Genomic DNA, 15,786 nt, shown 5'->3' on the forward strand with positions numbered 1-15,786 from the left:
GTATAATTAAGAAATGAGGTTAGTAGTTAATCTATATATAAAAATCAAATTTAAGCTGGGTGGTGGTAGCGCACGCCTTTAATCCCAGCACTTGGGAGGCAGAGGCAGGCAGATCTCTGAGTTCAAGGCCAGCCTGGTCTATAAGAGCTAGTTTGAGGACAGACTCCAAAGCTATAGGGAAACTCTGTCTCAAAAAACAAAAAACAAAAAAAGGAAATCTTAAATTGAGTGGTAGTGGTACATACCTTTAATTCCAGTACTTTGAAGGCACAGGTAGGAGGATCTCTGTGAGTTCGAAGACAGCCTACACTACAGAGTGAATTCTAGGACAGCCAGGGCTGTTACACAGAGAAACCCTGCTTTGGAAAACCCAAAGAAGAAGAAGAAGAAGAGGAAGAAGAAGAAGAAGAAGAGGAAGAGGAAGAAAGAAAATAAAATCTTAAAACAAGTCATTTCCAGGGTAACACTGTCATCCTTATGAACACTGAAGAGAAGCTGAGTCTCAGGAAAGGACGGGTTACCCAGACAGGAAGTATGGAGCTGAGCTTCACCCAAGTCAAGTTATCTGGAAACCCCTGCTTTCAACAACACACTGAATCACTGAGAATATCGGTATTGCTAATGGCTATCTTCTTGTAGGGAGGGTAAAAGTTGGTGACTCACACCTGTGTAATCCCCTAACTAGTTGCCCCAGTTCCGATTCTAGGCTCCCCACCCCCGCTATCCATTGTCATCTTTTGAACACCCAAGTGGACTTTTGGATACAAGAAAACCAAACAAACAGTGAGCAATTAGTTTAGTACATGCCTGCCAGGTTGATATCTCATTGGAATATACGGCAGTTAACAAGTATGTGTGTGTGTGTGCGTGTGAGACATGGCTCTGTTAAGAGCACTTGTTGGTCTTGGAGAGAACCCAGGACCCAGGTTTGGTTCCTAGCACCCAACTGGTGGCACATAACCACCCATAATTCCATAATACCCATAGTTCCAGATGATCTGATATCTTCTGATCTTCAAGGGCACTAGGCATGGACGTGGTGCACATATACACATAGGCAAAACAATCATACACATACAATAAATAAATTTTAAAAATTTAAATAATGTGTCAATTTTGCATGTCTTACTAATTCTAACCGAGTTATAACAATATGTAACCATTTTTTAAAAAATATTTTATTATGTATAAGTGAATCATGTATCAATTTCAATGATAAGATACACAGTTTTATCACGTAAGGGTAAGGATATTATCAAGCCTCTAGATCTCTAAACAACTGGTAAGACACAGGAAGCAGAGTCCCACAGGGCAAGCAGCTCAGTCTCCAAATGTCTCTCCCAGTTGTGTAGTGATCCAATTTGACAAAGCTTCTGCCATCTTGGTTGTAACTAACATTGGTCACCAGATGACTCTGGCATGCATGCCAAACTCTATAGGATAAAATCATTAAGATAATTAGTCAATGTGTTAGGCCAGCCTTCATTGCCGAGACTGTTTCATTTGCTTGTTTGTGACAAGGCCTTGAACTTGAAATCGTCCAGCCTCAACCTCTGTAAACCTGGGATTACAGCAGGGGTCAACATGCCCACACTGGGCTTGGATTTTCTTTTTTTTCTTTTTTTCTTTTGGATTTTCGAGACAGGGTTTCTCCGTAGCTTTTGGTTCCTGTCCTGGAACTAGCTCTTCTAGACCAGGCTGGCCTCGAACTCACAGAGATCCGCCTGCCTCTGCCTCCCGAGTGCTGGGATTAAAGGCGTGCGCCACCACTGCCCGGCTGGATTTTCTTTTTAGATGTTCAGTTCAGGAGGCAGGGTTATTACAAAGACTACCCAGTGAAAAGGGTGGCTCTCCGGGAAAGGACTGGGCAGGAAACTAAAGAAAATAAAGATGAGAAAGAAAGGGAAGTGGGAGGATGGGTCCCAGCCCAGCACTTCATTAAGTCAGGTGTGGTAGCTCAGGCCTGTAAACCCTGCCTGGAAGGCTGGAGGCAGGAGGATCAGAAACTCAAGGTTATCCTGGAAAACAAAGGGAGTTTGAGGTCAACCAGGGCTATATGAGACTCCCTAAAAAAATAAAAAATAAAAAAATAAAAAAAAAAAACAAAAAACACCCCGCCCCAAATGTAAGTAAAAGATTAGGATACTGGGAGAGCATGGTGGCAATGTCTGTAATCTCAATATTTGGGGAATAGGAGTAAGAGATCAGAGACCCAAGGCCAGCCTAGGTCCAAAAAAAAAAAAAAAAAGTGAAAATGTTGGGAAAATCGAAATTAATGGCCCCCATTTCTCATCTCATATCCCCAGTTTCTCCTCCAAAATTGTTAGCTTTCTGTGCGTCCACCTGCCCTGTGTCAAGAGAGCTTACCTGCAGAACTGGTTAAGAGGAGGAGGTCAGGAGAGACACAGCTGCATGGCTTGATGGAACAGTCACACGTGCCCCCTTAAGGACTGAAACGGAGAAATCAGGACACTCTCACAGAGGACCTCCCTGCTTTGACAGTAGCAGTGCGTAGCCGGGCAGTGGTGGCACACGCCTTTAATCCCAGAGGTAGGTGGATCTCTGTGACTTTGAGGTCAGCCTGGTCTACAAGAGCTAGTTCCAGGACTGGCTCATTAGCTACAGAGAAACCTCAAAAAATAAAATAATAATAATAAAAAAGTGATGTGCTTTCCTGGGAACCGGGTGGACAGTAAGTCCTCCTGGAGAACAAAATCCACAATGCTGGGGAGAAAGGACCAGGGAAGTAACCTTCTCCCCAGAGCAGGCTCCTTTGTCTCTCTGACCCTAGCAGGCCAAGAGCAGGCTGAGTCCAAGCCTTTGGCTCTGATGATACTGACAATTTTTTGCCCTGTCTGGCACCTAGTCAATCGGGTGGTGTGACCCTGGGGACTGGCTGCTACGAGATTGGTTATTATACTTGGCTATTGGTCCTTGACTTGCTTTTAGATATTGGAAAGATTTTGAATTCTGTCTTGTCTTCCAAAGGGCCTCATAAATTCTCATTGGAAGGAGGCGCTCATGACTTTTCACAGTGCACCCCTTTAAGAAAGTGTGTTGGGGTTTGGAAATGATGAAAGTGGGACTTGCCTTCTTGTCTGGCTGAGGAAAAGTAGAGGTGATCAGGAAACCCAGAACTTTGAACATACAAGGTAGAGACTGTGCTACTGAGCTATCCCCAGCCCGGAACCTAAATTGACCACGGTGACAGGTTATATCTGGTGTCTGGTGCAAAAACCACCGGCAGTCATATGCTATTGACTCAGACCGGTACCGTGAGCTGGAAAAGCCATTTGACCTAGCCGGGACATTCCGGGGCACAAAGAGTCACAAAGACAATGAAAATGTCAACAGCTCCGAACCATGACTGTACAAAGGTTTGCAGTATACACTCTGTCCTAACACACAAACCCAGGACCTTCTGGGCTGGATGGATCCATTGTCCATCAAACAAAAGGTCATTATTCTCAAAAGGGTTCCCGTCCTGAGTTTCTAAAAATCTGATTTTTTGTTGTTTTGTTTTGTTTGGGGCAGAGTCTCCTACTTACTCTCACTCTGTAGCCCAGGCTGGCCTCTAACTCCTACCTTAGCTTCTGAAGTATGGTGCCAAGAACACAGGAAGATGCCACATGTTCTTCTGTCTTCCCTTGACTTCTGCTGTGCAGAGAAGATTTGGGGGGGACAATATGCATTTATTCCAGAAGCTGGGATAAGAAAATTCCTCTGCATAAAACCACATTTTGACATAATTTAATCAGTCAAAAGGAATGTTAGTTCTTTTTTTCTTTTTCTCAGCCAGATTTTCAAGCTGGGGTCTCAGGGCTTTGAAGAGACTTGGTTTGCTCAATGCTGCAGGCTGGGTGGGGGGTGGCTGAGCTAGAATTTGGTGACTTAGGTGGGATGAGCAGGTTCAGTCTAGGTAAAAGGTTGGCAACTTGTCAGTTGGCAACATGCAATCCTAAATATCTAGAAAGATTCTGTAGTGGTTGACAGAGGCGGGGGTGGGGGGAAGGGGGAAGGACATAGGGAATGACACAAGTGTGAGGTTTCTTTTAGGAAGGTGACATTTCACCTTCCTTATTATTGTTTCTGAAAGTCATAGTATTAGTTGAACCAATCGGTGACATTTAAAACCATTGAGTTCTACACATGTTAAATGGTGAAATTTGGGGTGGGACTGTGGTCCATCAGTAAAGTGAAGAAACTGATCATCCTCAGGACAGACTGAGATAATGTATTCTAAAATCCCAGCTGGGTGTGGTGGTCTTCAATACTAGTGCCCAAAAGGCAGAGGCAGGTTGGTCTCTATGAGTTCAAGGCCAGTCTACTACACAGCAAATTCCAGGTCAGCCAGGGATATATAGTGATACTTGTCTAAAATAATAATTACCAGTGGTAGTAATAAGAAATCTTAAATATCTCAGAGCAACCCTTCTCTTCTTTTCCCCTTGCCTTCCCCTCTTCCTCTCCCTCCCCCTCCTCGGTTCTAGAGATGGAGCCCAGAGTTCACACAAGTAACTCTACTCCTGTTATACATTCTCTAGTTCTGCAATAACCTTTTGTTTTGCTTTTTTGTGTTTTGTTTTCCAAGACAGTGTTTCTCTGTAGCTTTGGAGCCTGATCTGGAACTCACTCTGTAGACCAGGCTGGTCTCGAACTCACAGAGATCCGCCTGCCTCTGCCTCCTGAGTGCTGGGATTAAAGGCGTGCGCCACCACCGCCTGGCTAAAAAGGCTCTCTTGATAGAAAGTACTCCTCAGCTGTGAGACAAGAACACTGAATGGCATACCCCAGTGGCACAAAAGAATCACGGACAGGCACTAGGGAGGACCCAAAGCCAGAAACACCATACAGTACTGTCTGCCTTTCAGGTTCCGGGGAAGGGGAACGGACAGACAGCACTTAGGAAGGACCACAACACTTTCATTAAGACCGTGGATCAGGAAACGTCTCCAGAGAGTCCTCTACTAAGGCAAGAATAAAGGAAGGTCAGTCATGAAAGGGGAAAAAAAGAGGCTGAGCATTCTCCCCACGCCCCCGGCTGAGGACCCTACACTACCACTGAGCTAAACCCCAAACTGTCCTTTAATTTAAAAAAATATTGTTATTGTGTATGGTGGGGGTAGGGGCATGAGCGAGGTCTGGGGATTGAATTCCGTCCATCAAGCTTTGTGGGGCAAGCGCTTGGCAGGCTTAGGCATCTCTCTGGCCCTTCTCTCCTCTCTCTGCCTCTCCCGGCAGCAGCTTCTGCCCTTCTTGGCTGGGTCGAGAGGCAGCAGGACAACCCTCTATCCTCCACTAGCCAACTTGGAGCAGAGTCACAGAGTCGGCCAGCTGGCAGGAGAGACGTCTGGGCATCTGTCTGGGAGAGAGTCGCCAGCCAGCTAGGAAAAGAGAGAATGCAGTGGAGTCCGGGTGTGTGTCAATACAGGGCATATGTGTGTGTGAAGAGGACAGGGTGAAGTAATTATGAATGAAACAGCCTGGAAAACAGGAAATCCCCGCTGCACCCCAGGACTTCTACCCACATCGTCCACCTTTCAGATTTGACAGCAAGATGCTCACTTTCTCCTGTAGTTCCACACCCGTTTGCCAAGCAGTGTAGCTCTGGGCTTGGTCCCCTGGCAGCTGCCTGGGTTCCCCCACGCTCAGGGCTCACTGTGGGTGCCAAGGTAAGAGGCCGAGAGGAAAGCTCCAGTTCCACCTTGGTGACTGGGGCAAGAAGCCCCACCCTATACATAGGTTCATCTGTGGTTGCTGACTGGGAGTGCTCTGAGGCAGCTCCCAGGGAGCTCTCCTCTTCTGTCTGCATAGATTCTTTTGGTGCCCGTTACCTACCTGGTACAGGAGCCTCCACAGAATGGGACTCCTGGCCAGGCGATGGTGGTGCACGCCTTTAATCCCAGCACTCGGGAGGCAGAGGCAGGCGGATCTCTGTGAGTTCGAGACCAGCCTGGTCTACAGAGCTAGTTCCAGGACAGGCTCCAAAGCCACAGAGAAACCCTGTCTCGAAAAACAAAAAACAAAACAAAACAAAACAAAAAAGAATGGGACTCCTGAATCTCTCCTAAGCTGTTCATTAATCTATTGTTTTCAAACATCCATTGATTTCCTTTTCTTCTTTTTATAGTATCATCAGCCTTCTGTAGCCTTGATTCAAGCAACCTTGGATTAAAAATACTTACAAAGAAATTATCTACAGTGAAATAGTGTGGCCTTCCTCCCAACCCCCGATATTATTCCCTAAAGCAATACAGGATAGCTACTATTACTAGTAGCATGCTCATTGCATTATATGACATGGGTGTAAGCTATGTAGAGGACAGGTCTCATAACTAATCTAAATGAAAGTATTCAGAAGGATGTGCAAACGTCACATGCAAACCCCATGGCATTTTACGTAAGGGACTTGAGAACGTGCAGTTGCCGGTAGCTGCAGTGTCCTGAAACCAACTTCCCATGGATACCAAGAGGTGACAGCACCTTTCAAAGTAGAACCTGGAAACACTGGAGACTTTAAACTTACCAAATCCACCCCTTCTCACTCTCCAAACTTCGGCACAGCTGGGTAAAGCGGTGCTTGCCTGTAATCTCAGCACTCAGGTAGCTGAAGCAGAAGTCCAAAGCCAATCTGTGCCACAAGGTTCAGGGCCAGTTTGGGCTACAGAGGAGGACTCAAAAATGAAACAAATAAAAATGCTGGTCAGAATGGCTAATGCCCATGATCCTGGCATTCAAGAGTGGAAGCAGGAGAATCCTGAGTTCAAGGACAGCCTCAGCCACGTAGAGAGCTTGAAGTCAGTCTGGGCTACACAGGAGACTGTCTGGAAGGAGGAGGAGAGAAGAGAGGAGGCTTCTGGAAGGAATGGCTTACTTTCTTTTCTTCTTTGCTTTGTTTGTTTTACAGACAGGGTCCAGTAGGCTGCCTTTAACCTGACCTCTCAGCAGGCTTGCCTCTGAATCCTAAATGCTGGGACTACAGGGTGCACCACCATGCTCGACTTTGAATTTCAATCGTCTGGTTGACAAGTAAGATTTTATAGATACTGATTAATTATTTTTTTCTTTTTCTTTTTTTCTTTTGGTTTTTCGAGACAGGGTTTCTCTGTAGCTTTGGAGCCTGTCCTGGAACTCTCTTTGTAGACCAGGCTGGACTCGAACTCACAGAGATCCTCCTGCCTCTGCCTCCCGAGTGCTGGGATTAAAGGCGTGAGCCACCACCGCCCGGCGATACTGATTAATTATTAAGCTTTAATTTTACTGCTATGAAGTTTTTTTTTTTTTTTTTTTGGTTTTTCGAGACAGGGTTTCTCTGTGGCTTTGGAGCCTGTCCTGGCACTAGCTCTTGTAGACCAGGCTGGTCTCGAACTCACAGAGATCCGCCTGCCTCTGCCTCCCAAGTGCTGGGATTAAAGGCGTGCGCCACCACCGCCCGGCTGCTATGAAGTTTTTGAAGTCAGCCAGGCATAGTGGTTCACACCTGCAATCCCAGCACTTAGGAAATGGAGGCAGGAAGATCAGGAGTTCAAAGCCAGCCTCAGCTGCACAATGAATTTGAGGTTAACCTGAGTGCGCTATATGAGATTGCCTTTGCAAAGACAGAAGATAACGTTCTGAGTTGGTGAGATGGCTCAGCAGTTAAGAACACTAACTGTTTGGGAGGCAGAGGCAGGCGGATCTCTGTGAGTTCGAGACCAGCCTGGTTTACAGAGCTAGTTCCAGGACAGGCTCCAAAACCACAGAGAAACCCTGTCTCGAAAAACCAAAAAAAAAAAAAAAAAAAAAAAAAAAAAAAGAACACTAACTGTTCTTCCAGAGGACGGGTTTGATTCCCAGTACTTGGTACCAGCAACTCTAGTGTTAGCGGAACTGATGTCTTCTTCTGGCCTCTGAGGTCAACAGGCACGCGTGTGGTGTACAGACAAACATGCGGGTAAAACAATCATGCATGTTAGATAAAAAAACATAGTGGAGAACAGTTGAAAAAGACACCGTGTTTGCCAGGCAAAGTGGCACACACGTTTAACCTTAGCATTCGAGAGGCAGAGGCGGCCGACAGATGTCTAAGAGTTGCGGTCAACCTGATTACATAGTGAGTTCTAGCCCAGCCAGGATATACAGCGAGACCCTGTCAAAAACAAACAAAAATCCCACAATAACAACTCCTGGCACCCGCTCAAACACACGTGCTTGCACACACATACACAAAAATCTAACAAACAAGATCCTTCCTTTTTCAATTTAGATTTTTTTCCCCAACAATATCTAACTAGGTAACCAGTTAGGCGCAGTTTTAAACCCTAGCCTCCCTCCTCCACCGCACTGGGGAACAGGGGCCTATGAGCTAGGGGCTGCCCCTGAGTTCACAGCAAGTTCTGATGAAGAAACAGAGAACTGGAGGAATGACTCACCTCAGCCCCATGCTGGGTTACAACAGCACCACATTCTGGACTGAGGCGACCCACCCACATAGGCCGAGAAGTCACTGTGTGTATTGGGTGCCCTCTGCTCGTATTTCAGCGACTCCTCTGGGTCCCCTTTCCCCTGGTTCTTCACACCTTGCCATGGCCCTGCCTCTCACTCCCACTAGCATCTTACTGGTTCATGCAGTGAAGGAAAAACAACACATGAGTTGGGGTGGAAAAACTGGGTCAAGACTTCAGGCAGGCACAAGGGCGGAGCTCAGTGGGAGAATATCTGCCCAGCCTGGACAAAGCCTTGGTCCAATACCCAGAACATCATGGGGGGTGGGGTGGATAAAGAGTTAAGGCAGCAACTTACAATATATTAATAAACTTTATTTTTTTTCTGAGATTATAACTGTAACAAATACCAGGAGGGGAAAATTTGGAAGATAAATTATCATCGTAATACCCAGAGAGAATCACTGTAAAAAGGTTTGACAAATACTGATGCAGTTGGTGTACTGGTTCACACCTCTAACCCCAGTGTTTGGAGGCTGAGGCAGGAGGGCTGATAGGAGTTCAAGGAATTTCGGACTGGTCTGGGCTGTAGAGTGAGACTCTGTCTTAAAAAAAAAACGCAAATGACAACAACACAAACCTCAATAGCAACAACAAATTCCATATCAAACAAAACAAAGGCACTTAGTATTTCAGCAGCTGCTCTTTTACTTCCAAAAAGTCATGAAAATGATTCACTTAACAAACAATATAAGCATCTGCTATATATGCCCAGCATTGTTCTGGGTTTAGGTATGAAGCAATTTTCAGAACAACACAAATCCTCATTCTCACAGAGATACAATCTTGTGGGAGAAATTAATTGACAAGTAAATGTGAGATGGGTTTGGTGCCATTGGGCATTCTGAAGACAAAGTGAAGCCAAGCAGGGGAGATGGAGAGGGTTCTGGTGCTGATGTATAAGGGCTGTTTTGAAAGGCTACTGTGAGGAATGGCATTTAGGGTGTAGAAGAGAGTGAAGCAAGCATCCATCCGCTCACTTATCCAGTATTGACTGAGCATGTCTGACACTGAGGATCCAGTAGTAAGAGATCTTTCCATTCTGGGTCACACCTCCTCCTTTTTAGGGAGTTGTTTTGGGGAGTTTTTTTGTCTTTTATTTTCTTCCTGCTTTCCTTCCTCCCCCAACCTCTGACCATTCCAGTTGGTCCCAAACTCTCCATGCTATCTCAGCCTTGGAAGGGTTGGAATTAGGATGTGACCCACGGCACCTAGCTTCACACCCAGCTTCAAGTGACAGCCTGCCTCAGCCTCTCTGGTTGCAGGAGCTACAAGAGTGCGCACAGCTGAAGCCTTACTCTGTCCTACTGAATGGTTTGAAAACTGAAAATTTCAGGATAGGGGGCAGGAAGGACATCTATCCTTTGTATTTTTTTTCTTTTGTTAGAGACAGGGTCTCTGTGTAGTTTTGGCTATCTTGGACCTTGCTATGTAGACCAGGTTGGCCTCAGACTCACAGAGGTCTGCCTGCCTCTGCTTCCCAAGTGATGGGATTATAAACCACTGAGCCTGTTGAGTATTTAAATTAGAAGACACAAAAAGTCTAATGACTTTCCTCCCAAATAAAAAGACTGACTCAATTCTATCTCTGTTCCCTGAGGCCTCCCCCCCCCCCCATGCCCACTAAGAAGTACAATCTAGTAGTTCCTTTTCTATTACCATAATAAAGTACCCTGACAAAAGCCATTGTGAAATAGAGTGTCGTGGTTACTTTTCTATTACTGTAATAAAGGATCCTGACAAAGGCAAATTGGAAGGGATTATTTTGGTGTAGAATTTGAGGTTCTCAGTCTCTCAAGCCCAGGTGGGAAATGCTGGCAGCAGGCCCGTGAGGCAGCTGGTAACTTTGCAGGGATGCTGGAGCTCTGTTCTCTTTTCTTTCAGTCCAGGACCCCTGCTATAACCAACCTAATCTAGAAACACCTTACTGACTTCCCCAGGAGTTGTTTCCCTGGCGATTATAAAGTCTATCAAGCTGATGATCAAGATTAACCAAGACAGAGGGTTCCAGCAGCCTAGGCTGGCTTTGAGCTCGTGATACAGCTGAAGCTGCCGTGAACTGGGCCTCCGGCCTCACCTCTCCCGGGCTAGGGTTGTAGAAACTCAACTCCACACCCACTTTCCTGTTCCCATCTTAAATGTTTACCAGGGTTTTCTCAGCTCATCTAATTTTACTTTCCCACACTAATCATTATTATTATTATTAAAAATAGCTTTGACTTACCATAGTTTATTTAGATAGACACATGTGTTTTCTAAACATTTGGCCCCTTTCTTTTGGCAGCTCATCTCCTTTTGACCTTCATTTTCTTCTTTAAATACTTCAGATGTTTTCCCTTGTAAAGGCCTGTGGTGGTTCTCTGTTTTTGTTTATCTGAAGATGTCCTTCACTACCCTTTTAAAAACAAACAACGTTCTCCGCAGGCAAGGGTGGCCTGCGCCTCTGATCACAACATTGGCAAGACTGAAGATAGATGGAACATTTACGGCCAGCAAAACCCTGGCTTAAAAGTTAAAAATCTGACTTTATTCAGACATAATCCACGCAACAGATTTCAGTGTCTGGTGTGTGTGTGTGTGTGTGTGTGTGAGAGAGAGAGAGAGAGAGAGAGAGAGACAGAGAGAGAGAGACAGAGAGAGAGAGAGACAGAGAGAGACAGACAGAGAGAGAGATAAGGATATATAGGACTTTATCACACAGTAAGTATCAAAAACCAAAGGAGGCAAGGGAGAAACCTCCCAACTTTCACTATAGTGAGCATTTAATTTTGTGGTCTCTTTTTAGATTTGTCTACTCTGACATGTCACCTAAATGGACTCGTACATTATTTTATGTGTATGAATGTTTCTCCTGCATGTGTGCAGTGCCTGAAGAGACAGAGGTGCACTATGTGGATGCTGGGAACTGAACCCAGGTTCTCCGAAGAGCCCCCAGGGTTCGTAACTGCTGAGCCACCTCTCTGGCCTCGAGAATGGCTCTTTTTAATTACCATAATGTTTTCAAGTTTCATCGACATTATGGCATATATACCAGTGGTTTTTGTTTTGTTTTATTTATTTTCGTTTTTCGAGACAGGGTGTCTGTATGTAGTCCTGCTAGCCTGAAAGTCGTCGGCTCTGTAGACCAGGCGAGCCTTGAGTTTAGAGATCAGCCTGCCCTTGCCCTGGCGTTTTGAGGCAGTGTTGCTGGTAACCTGGTACCCAATTCACTAAGTACTGGAAGACCTTGACTTTGTCCTGGTCCTCCTGCACCCACCTCCCAAATGCTGGGATTATGGGTGGTACTAGAATGGAAAGGTAAGCACTCTGCAGCCCCTATACTTACTGTGTGTGTGTGTGTGTGTGTGTGCCTTTTCTCTTCCTGGTTTATAGCAATCCTTGTATGAATGTCCCATCAGCTTCTACTGTGGGCTTTCTCCGTCCTTCCTAACTGGATACAGTACTGTGGTAACTCCATTCTCCAGAGGTGGAAGCTTACCTGAGGGATAATTCCCAGAAGTGGAATTCTAGGTAAAGGGGCACAGACGCTATGGATAACGACGAACCAAAGCTGATGTGGTTTGCTCAAGGAAAACTGATTCCACGGACCTCTGTCTGCCGGCCAGCACCTCTCTCTTCTTCCGGGCATCCCCGCCCCCTCTGCAACAGACTAGACATCCTGAAAAGTAGGGGAAAGGTCACGGCAAGAGTTTGCTTCCTCCCTTCCACTCCTGTTAGCTTAGAGGTGAGGGCTTCTCCACACAGAGTTGGTTCTTGCCCGGTACATTGACTCGCCGATCCTAGAGATCGGGGATCCTCTCGATCCCTGCCTCCGACCCCAGTCCACTCTTCACCCTGAGGAAGTAGGGCCACCCACAACCTTCCATGTGTGGATATTCACTGTTCGAACTGTCAGTAATTCTAGGCTCGCGCCGGGGGCGGGGGTGTGTTTTCCCACTCTCGGCTTCCCCAGGAAATCTTTTCTGAGATTCCCCTTCAGAGACAAAATGTCTGCATTGTCTTGGTCGGGGCTGGCGGGTAAGTAAGGCAGATAGATCAGTTTCCAGGACTGAAACCTGAACCATGGCTTCCTCCCTCTCTAGTTCAAGCTGAAGGCACCTTTTAAAACAAGTCGTTTATTTTAAATGAATAAAAACAATAAAAGCATCTAGGAGTCAATGCCCTCACTGGGGACCGGTTCCACTAAGGCAAAGTGATTTGTCCAAACGCCTTAACGCCAGGAGACTATTTCACTTTCACTCGGGAGGGTTCGAGACCAGCTCGGGCTACCCGGAAAGAACCAGCTTTTAAAAAGAACCCCTGCCGGGCCTTCACTCTCTACACGCCCCCAAGTGGTGTCACTACCAAGTATGATGACGAGGAGGGTGGCGTGAAGGCGCCTTTTGACTTCTGGTTTTCTAGAAGGCCGGCCGGGTTGATCTTCACGCCAGACCCTTTCCGGACAGCAGTGAGTCAACCGCGAGCCGCGTGCTTGCCGCGACTCTCTGCGGCCTCCGCGATGACCCGTCCAGCTGAGGCACGGGCAGGGCGAGCAGCAGACGTGCCCCGGAGAAGCGTGCGTGCGGCTTCGGTACGCATGCGCGGCCTCCGAGGGCGGGACCTCGGCCGTTGGTGGGCGGGGCCTCGAGGCGTCGTTTTCTCCTTGCTACTTATTCGTAGCCCGAGCAGTGCCTGCGTGGAGCTTCCACGCTGCTACTCCAAGGATCTTCTTCCTCGCGCCTGCACGACCTGCTGTGACTGCGAGCAGCCGTCTCCTGACTCTTCCTCCTGAGGTAACTGGCCCAGGACCCTCCAGACCGGAGGCCGAGTCCTGGATCCCTTGTCCCATCGATCAGGCTGCCTGGGCTCTCCTCAGGACTGTGCCTCCAGAGAGTCCCTAGGCTCTCTTGGCCTGGTCCAATCTATGAACCCTTTGAGCCACCAATGCTCGTCCATCATGTGAGCCCCAAACACCCTTATTTTCCCCTTTCTAATGTATTATGTATTACGAGTGTTGTGTCGTCACTGCCCCTCGGAAGGCTGTGTTCTTGTCTGTAGGACGATCGCGTGGCCCAGAGTGCCTTCCAGAATGCCTAAGCTACTGGAAAGCATTTAAGTATGCTTGGACAAATGAACTTGATTTAACTTTCAGTTATTTTGTGAGTGCTGTTTAGAATTTCGCGTATGCTAAGGCTTATACCGCTGGCTATGTTGCCAGCTCTTAGGGTTTACTTGAGACAAGGCTTCTCGACAGTAGCTTCTGATTCTCTCTGTAGCTGGGGCAGACCTTAAACATGCATTCCTTCTGCCTCAGCCTCCTTCACAGCTGGGATTACAGGCCTTTGCCACCCTTATCATTTATATTTATTGTGACGTTCAAGAAGTTTATAATCAAATGTGTGATTCAGAAGAGACTAACTATACAGGTTGCCTTATTTAGGGCATGTTCTTTTTATTCTTGTGGTGCTCCAACATCCTGGGAAAGCTCTCTATACTACTTGCGTTATAGTTTGAGCCTCCTTTTTATTTTCCCAAGACAGTGTTTCTCTTTAGAATTCTCTCTGTAGACCAGGTTGGCTTTAGAGATCCGCCTGCCTCTGCCTCCAGAGTGCTGGGATTAAAGGCGTGTGCCACCACCACCCGGCGCCCAGGCTAGGTTTTAACTCACTGTGTAGCCCCAGGCATGCACCACTGGTCACATCTAGCATTTTCTTTTGTGTATTATGTATGGGCATTTTGCCTCTGTGTTTGTCTTCATGTTTGTTATGCATTATGGATGTATGATGCCTATAGAGCCCAGAGATGGTGTCAGATTCCCTGGGACTGGAGTTACAGATGATTGTGAGCTGCTAGGTGGGTGCTGGGAATCAAACCCCAGTCCTCTGCAAGATGGGCCAGTGTTGCCGGGCGGTGGTGGCGCACGCCTTTAGTCCCAGCACTTGGGAGGCAGAGGCAGGCAGATCTCTGTGAGTTCGAGACCAGCCTGGTCTACAAGAGCTAGTTCCAGGACAGGCTCCAAAACCACAGAGAAACCCTGTCTCGAAAAACCACAAAAAAAAAAAAAAAAAAGATGGGCCAGTGCTAATGGCCCATCTCTCCAGCATGATTTTCTTATATTTCCATCTGCCCCTTATATAAAGGTAAGTACCGGCACTGTAACATAGGGTTTGTATGTTGCTCTTGGTAGGAATGGTCTTCAAGAGAAGTAAAGGTAGCTGGATGCGTGGACTGTACCTGTTATCCCAGCACAGACAAGAGGATTGTTTCAAGTGTGAGACTAGCCTGGGCTACATAGCAGGCTTCTGGAGGGAGTGGGAAGGACAGACAAGCAGTTCTATACAGTGTTCTTGAAAATATTCCAGAGTGTGATTTGTTCTTCAGCCGTGGCGTTTGTAGTGCAAATATACTTGGAGACGCTGCTGTAAGCAAACATGCAGGCTCCCTGCTCCCTGGCTGGCAGGGCCTTTGTTGCTCCAGTGCAAACAAGGGTTGAAGGATGTATACACATAGACTCTTTCTCTCTCTTCACAGGATCTAGAAGCAGAAGGCAGCTCTCCTCCCCTGCAAAGGAGCTGGGCATTGCGGCCATGAAGTACATGTTGAACCTCTATCTGCTGGGGGTCATGTTGACTCTGCTATCCATCTTTGTTAGACTGATGGAGTCAGTCGGGAGCTTACTGGAGAGCCCAGTGCCTGGGAGCCCCTGGATCGCCAGAGGTCAGCTAGCCAACACAGAGCCTCCCAAAGGCCTTCCAGACCATCCATCTGGAGGAGTACAATAAACCAAGCTCCAGCCGGACTTTGGCACGCTAACTTCAGCATGTCCAGCCAAGTGTTCCATTTCTGAAGCGGCAGCATCGGTGTCTCCAAAGAACTGTTACTGGGCCTGGAAGGGCCTTTTTTGGATGTTCCTTACCCTGGAAAGGGGCCTATTTAATGTAGAAGTGTGAGTGGGTTTTCCGGCCGGCTGTGGGATGGAATCTCACTCTCCCGACGCTTGCCGTATGCTTTGCTGTCCTCAGCAGTGTGGCTCTCAGATGAAGGTGTACCAGCTTCAGGGGTTGGGAGGGTCAGGTTCTTTTAGCCCTCTGTCCTGAAGGACTCTTTGGACCTAAGTATCTTCTGGTTGTTTGATACTGAGTCTCTTCCATGAGAGCTGTTTGGACAGCAGTTAAGGGATTAAGGGCTGGCTGTAAAGCGAGAGAGGTTGGAATAACCAGCATCCACGTCTCAGTTGTACATTAAGTTCTTCCTCCAATGTAGTCCGCATGCGTTTGTAAATAGTGTCTAAAGAGGGCTGTGGGGTGATCAGACCCGCTCAGGG

The 15,786-nt window shown here is 47.0% G+C and overlaps 1 protein-coding gene across 1 annotated transcript; it reads left to right on the top strand.

Moving 5' to 3' along the window:
- The first annotated feature begins 13,116 nt into the window (after positions 1 to 13,116).
- Positions 13,117 to 15,371, top strand: Hilpda (hypoxia inducible lipid droplet associated). Its single transcript, XM_075953448.1, has 2 exons — positions 13,117 to 13,255; positions 14,994 to 15,371. Exon 2 carries the CDS (start codon positions 15,050 to 15,052, stop codon positions 15,242 to 15,244), a length of 195 nt encoding a protein of 64 aa, XP_075809563.1. The 5' UTR covers positions 13,117 to 13,255; positions 14,994 to 15,049; the 3' UTR covers positions 15,245 to 15,371.
- The last annotated feature ends 415 nt before the right edge of the window (positions 15,372 to 15,786 follow it).

Source organism: Microtus pennsylvanicus, chromosome 19, assembly GCF_037038515.1.
Source record: "Microtus pennsylvanicus isolate mMicPen1 chromosome 19, mMicPen1.hap1, whole genome shotgun sequence".
Taxonomy (NCBI): Eukaryota; Metazoa; Chordata; class Mammalia; order Rodentia; family Cricetidae; genus Microtus; species Microtus pennsylvanicus.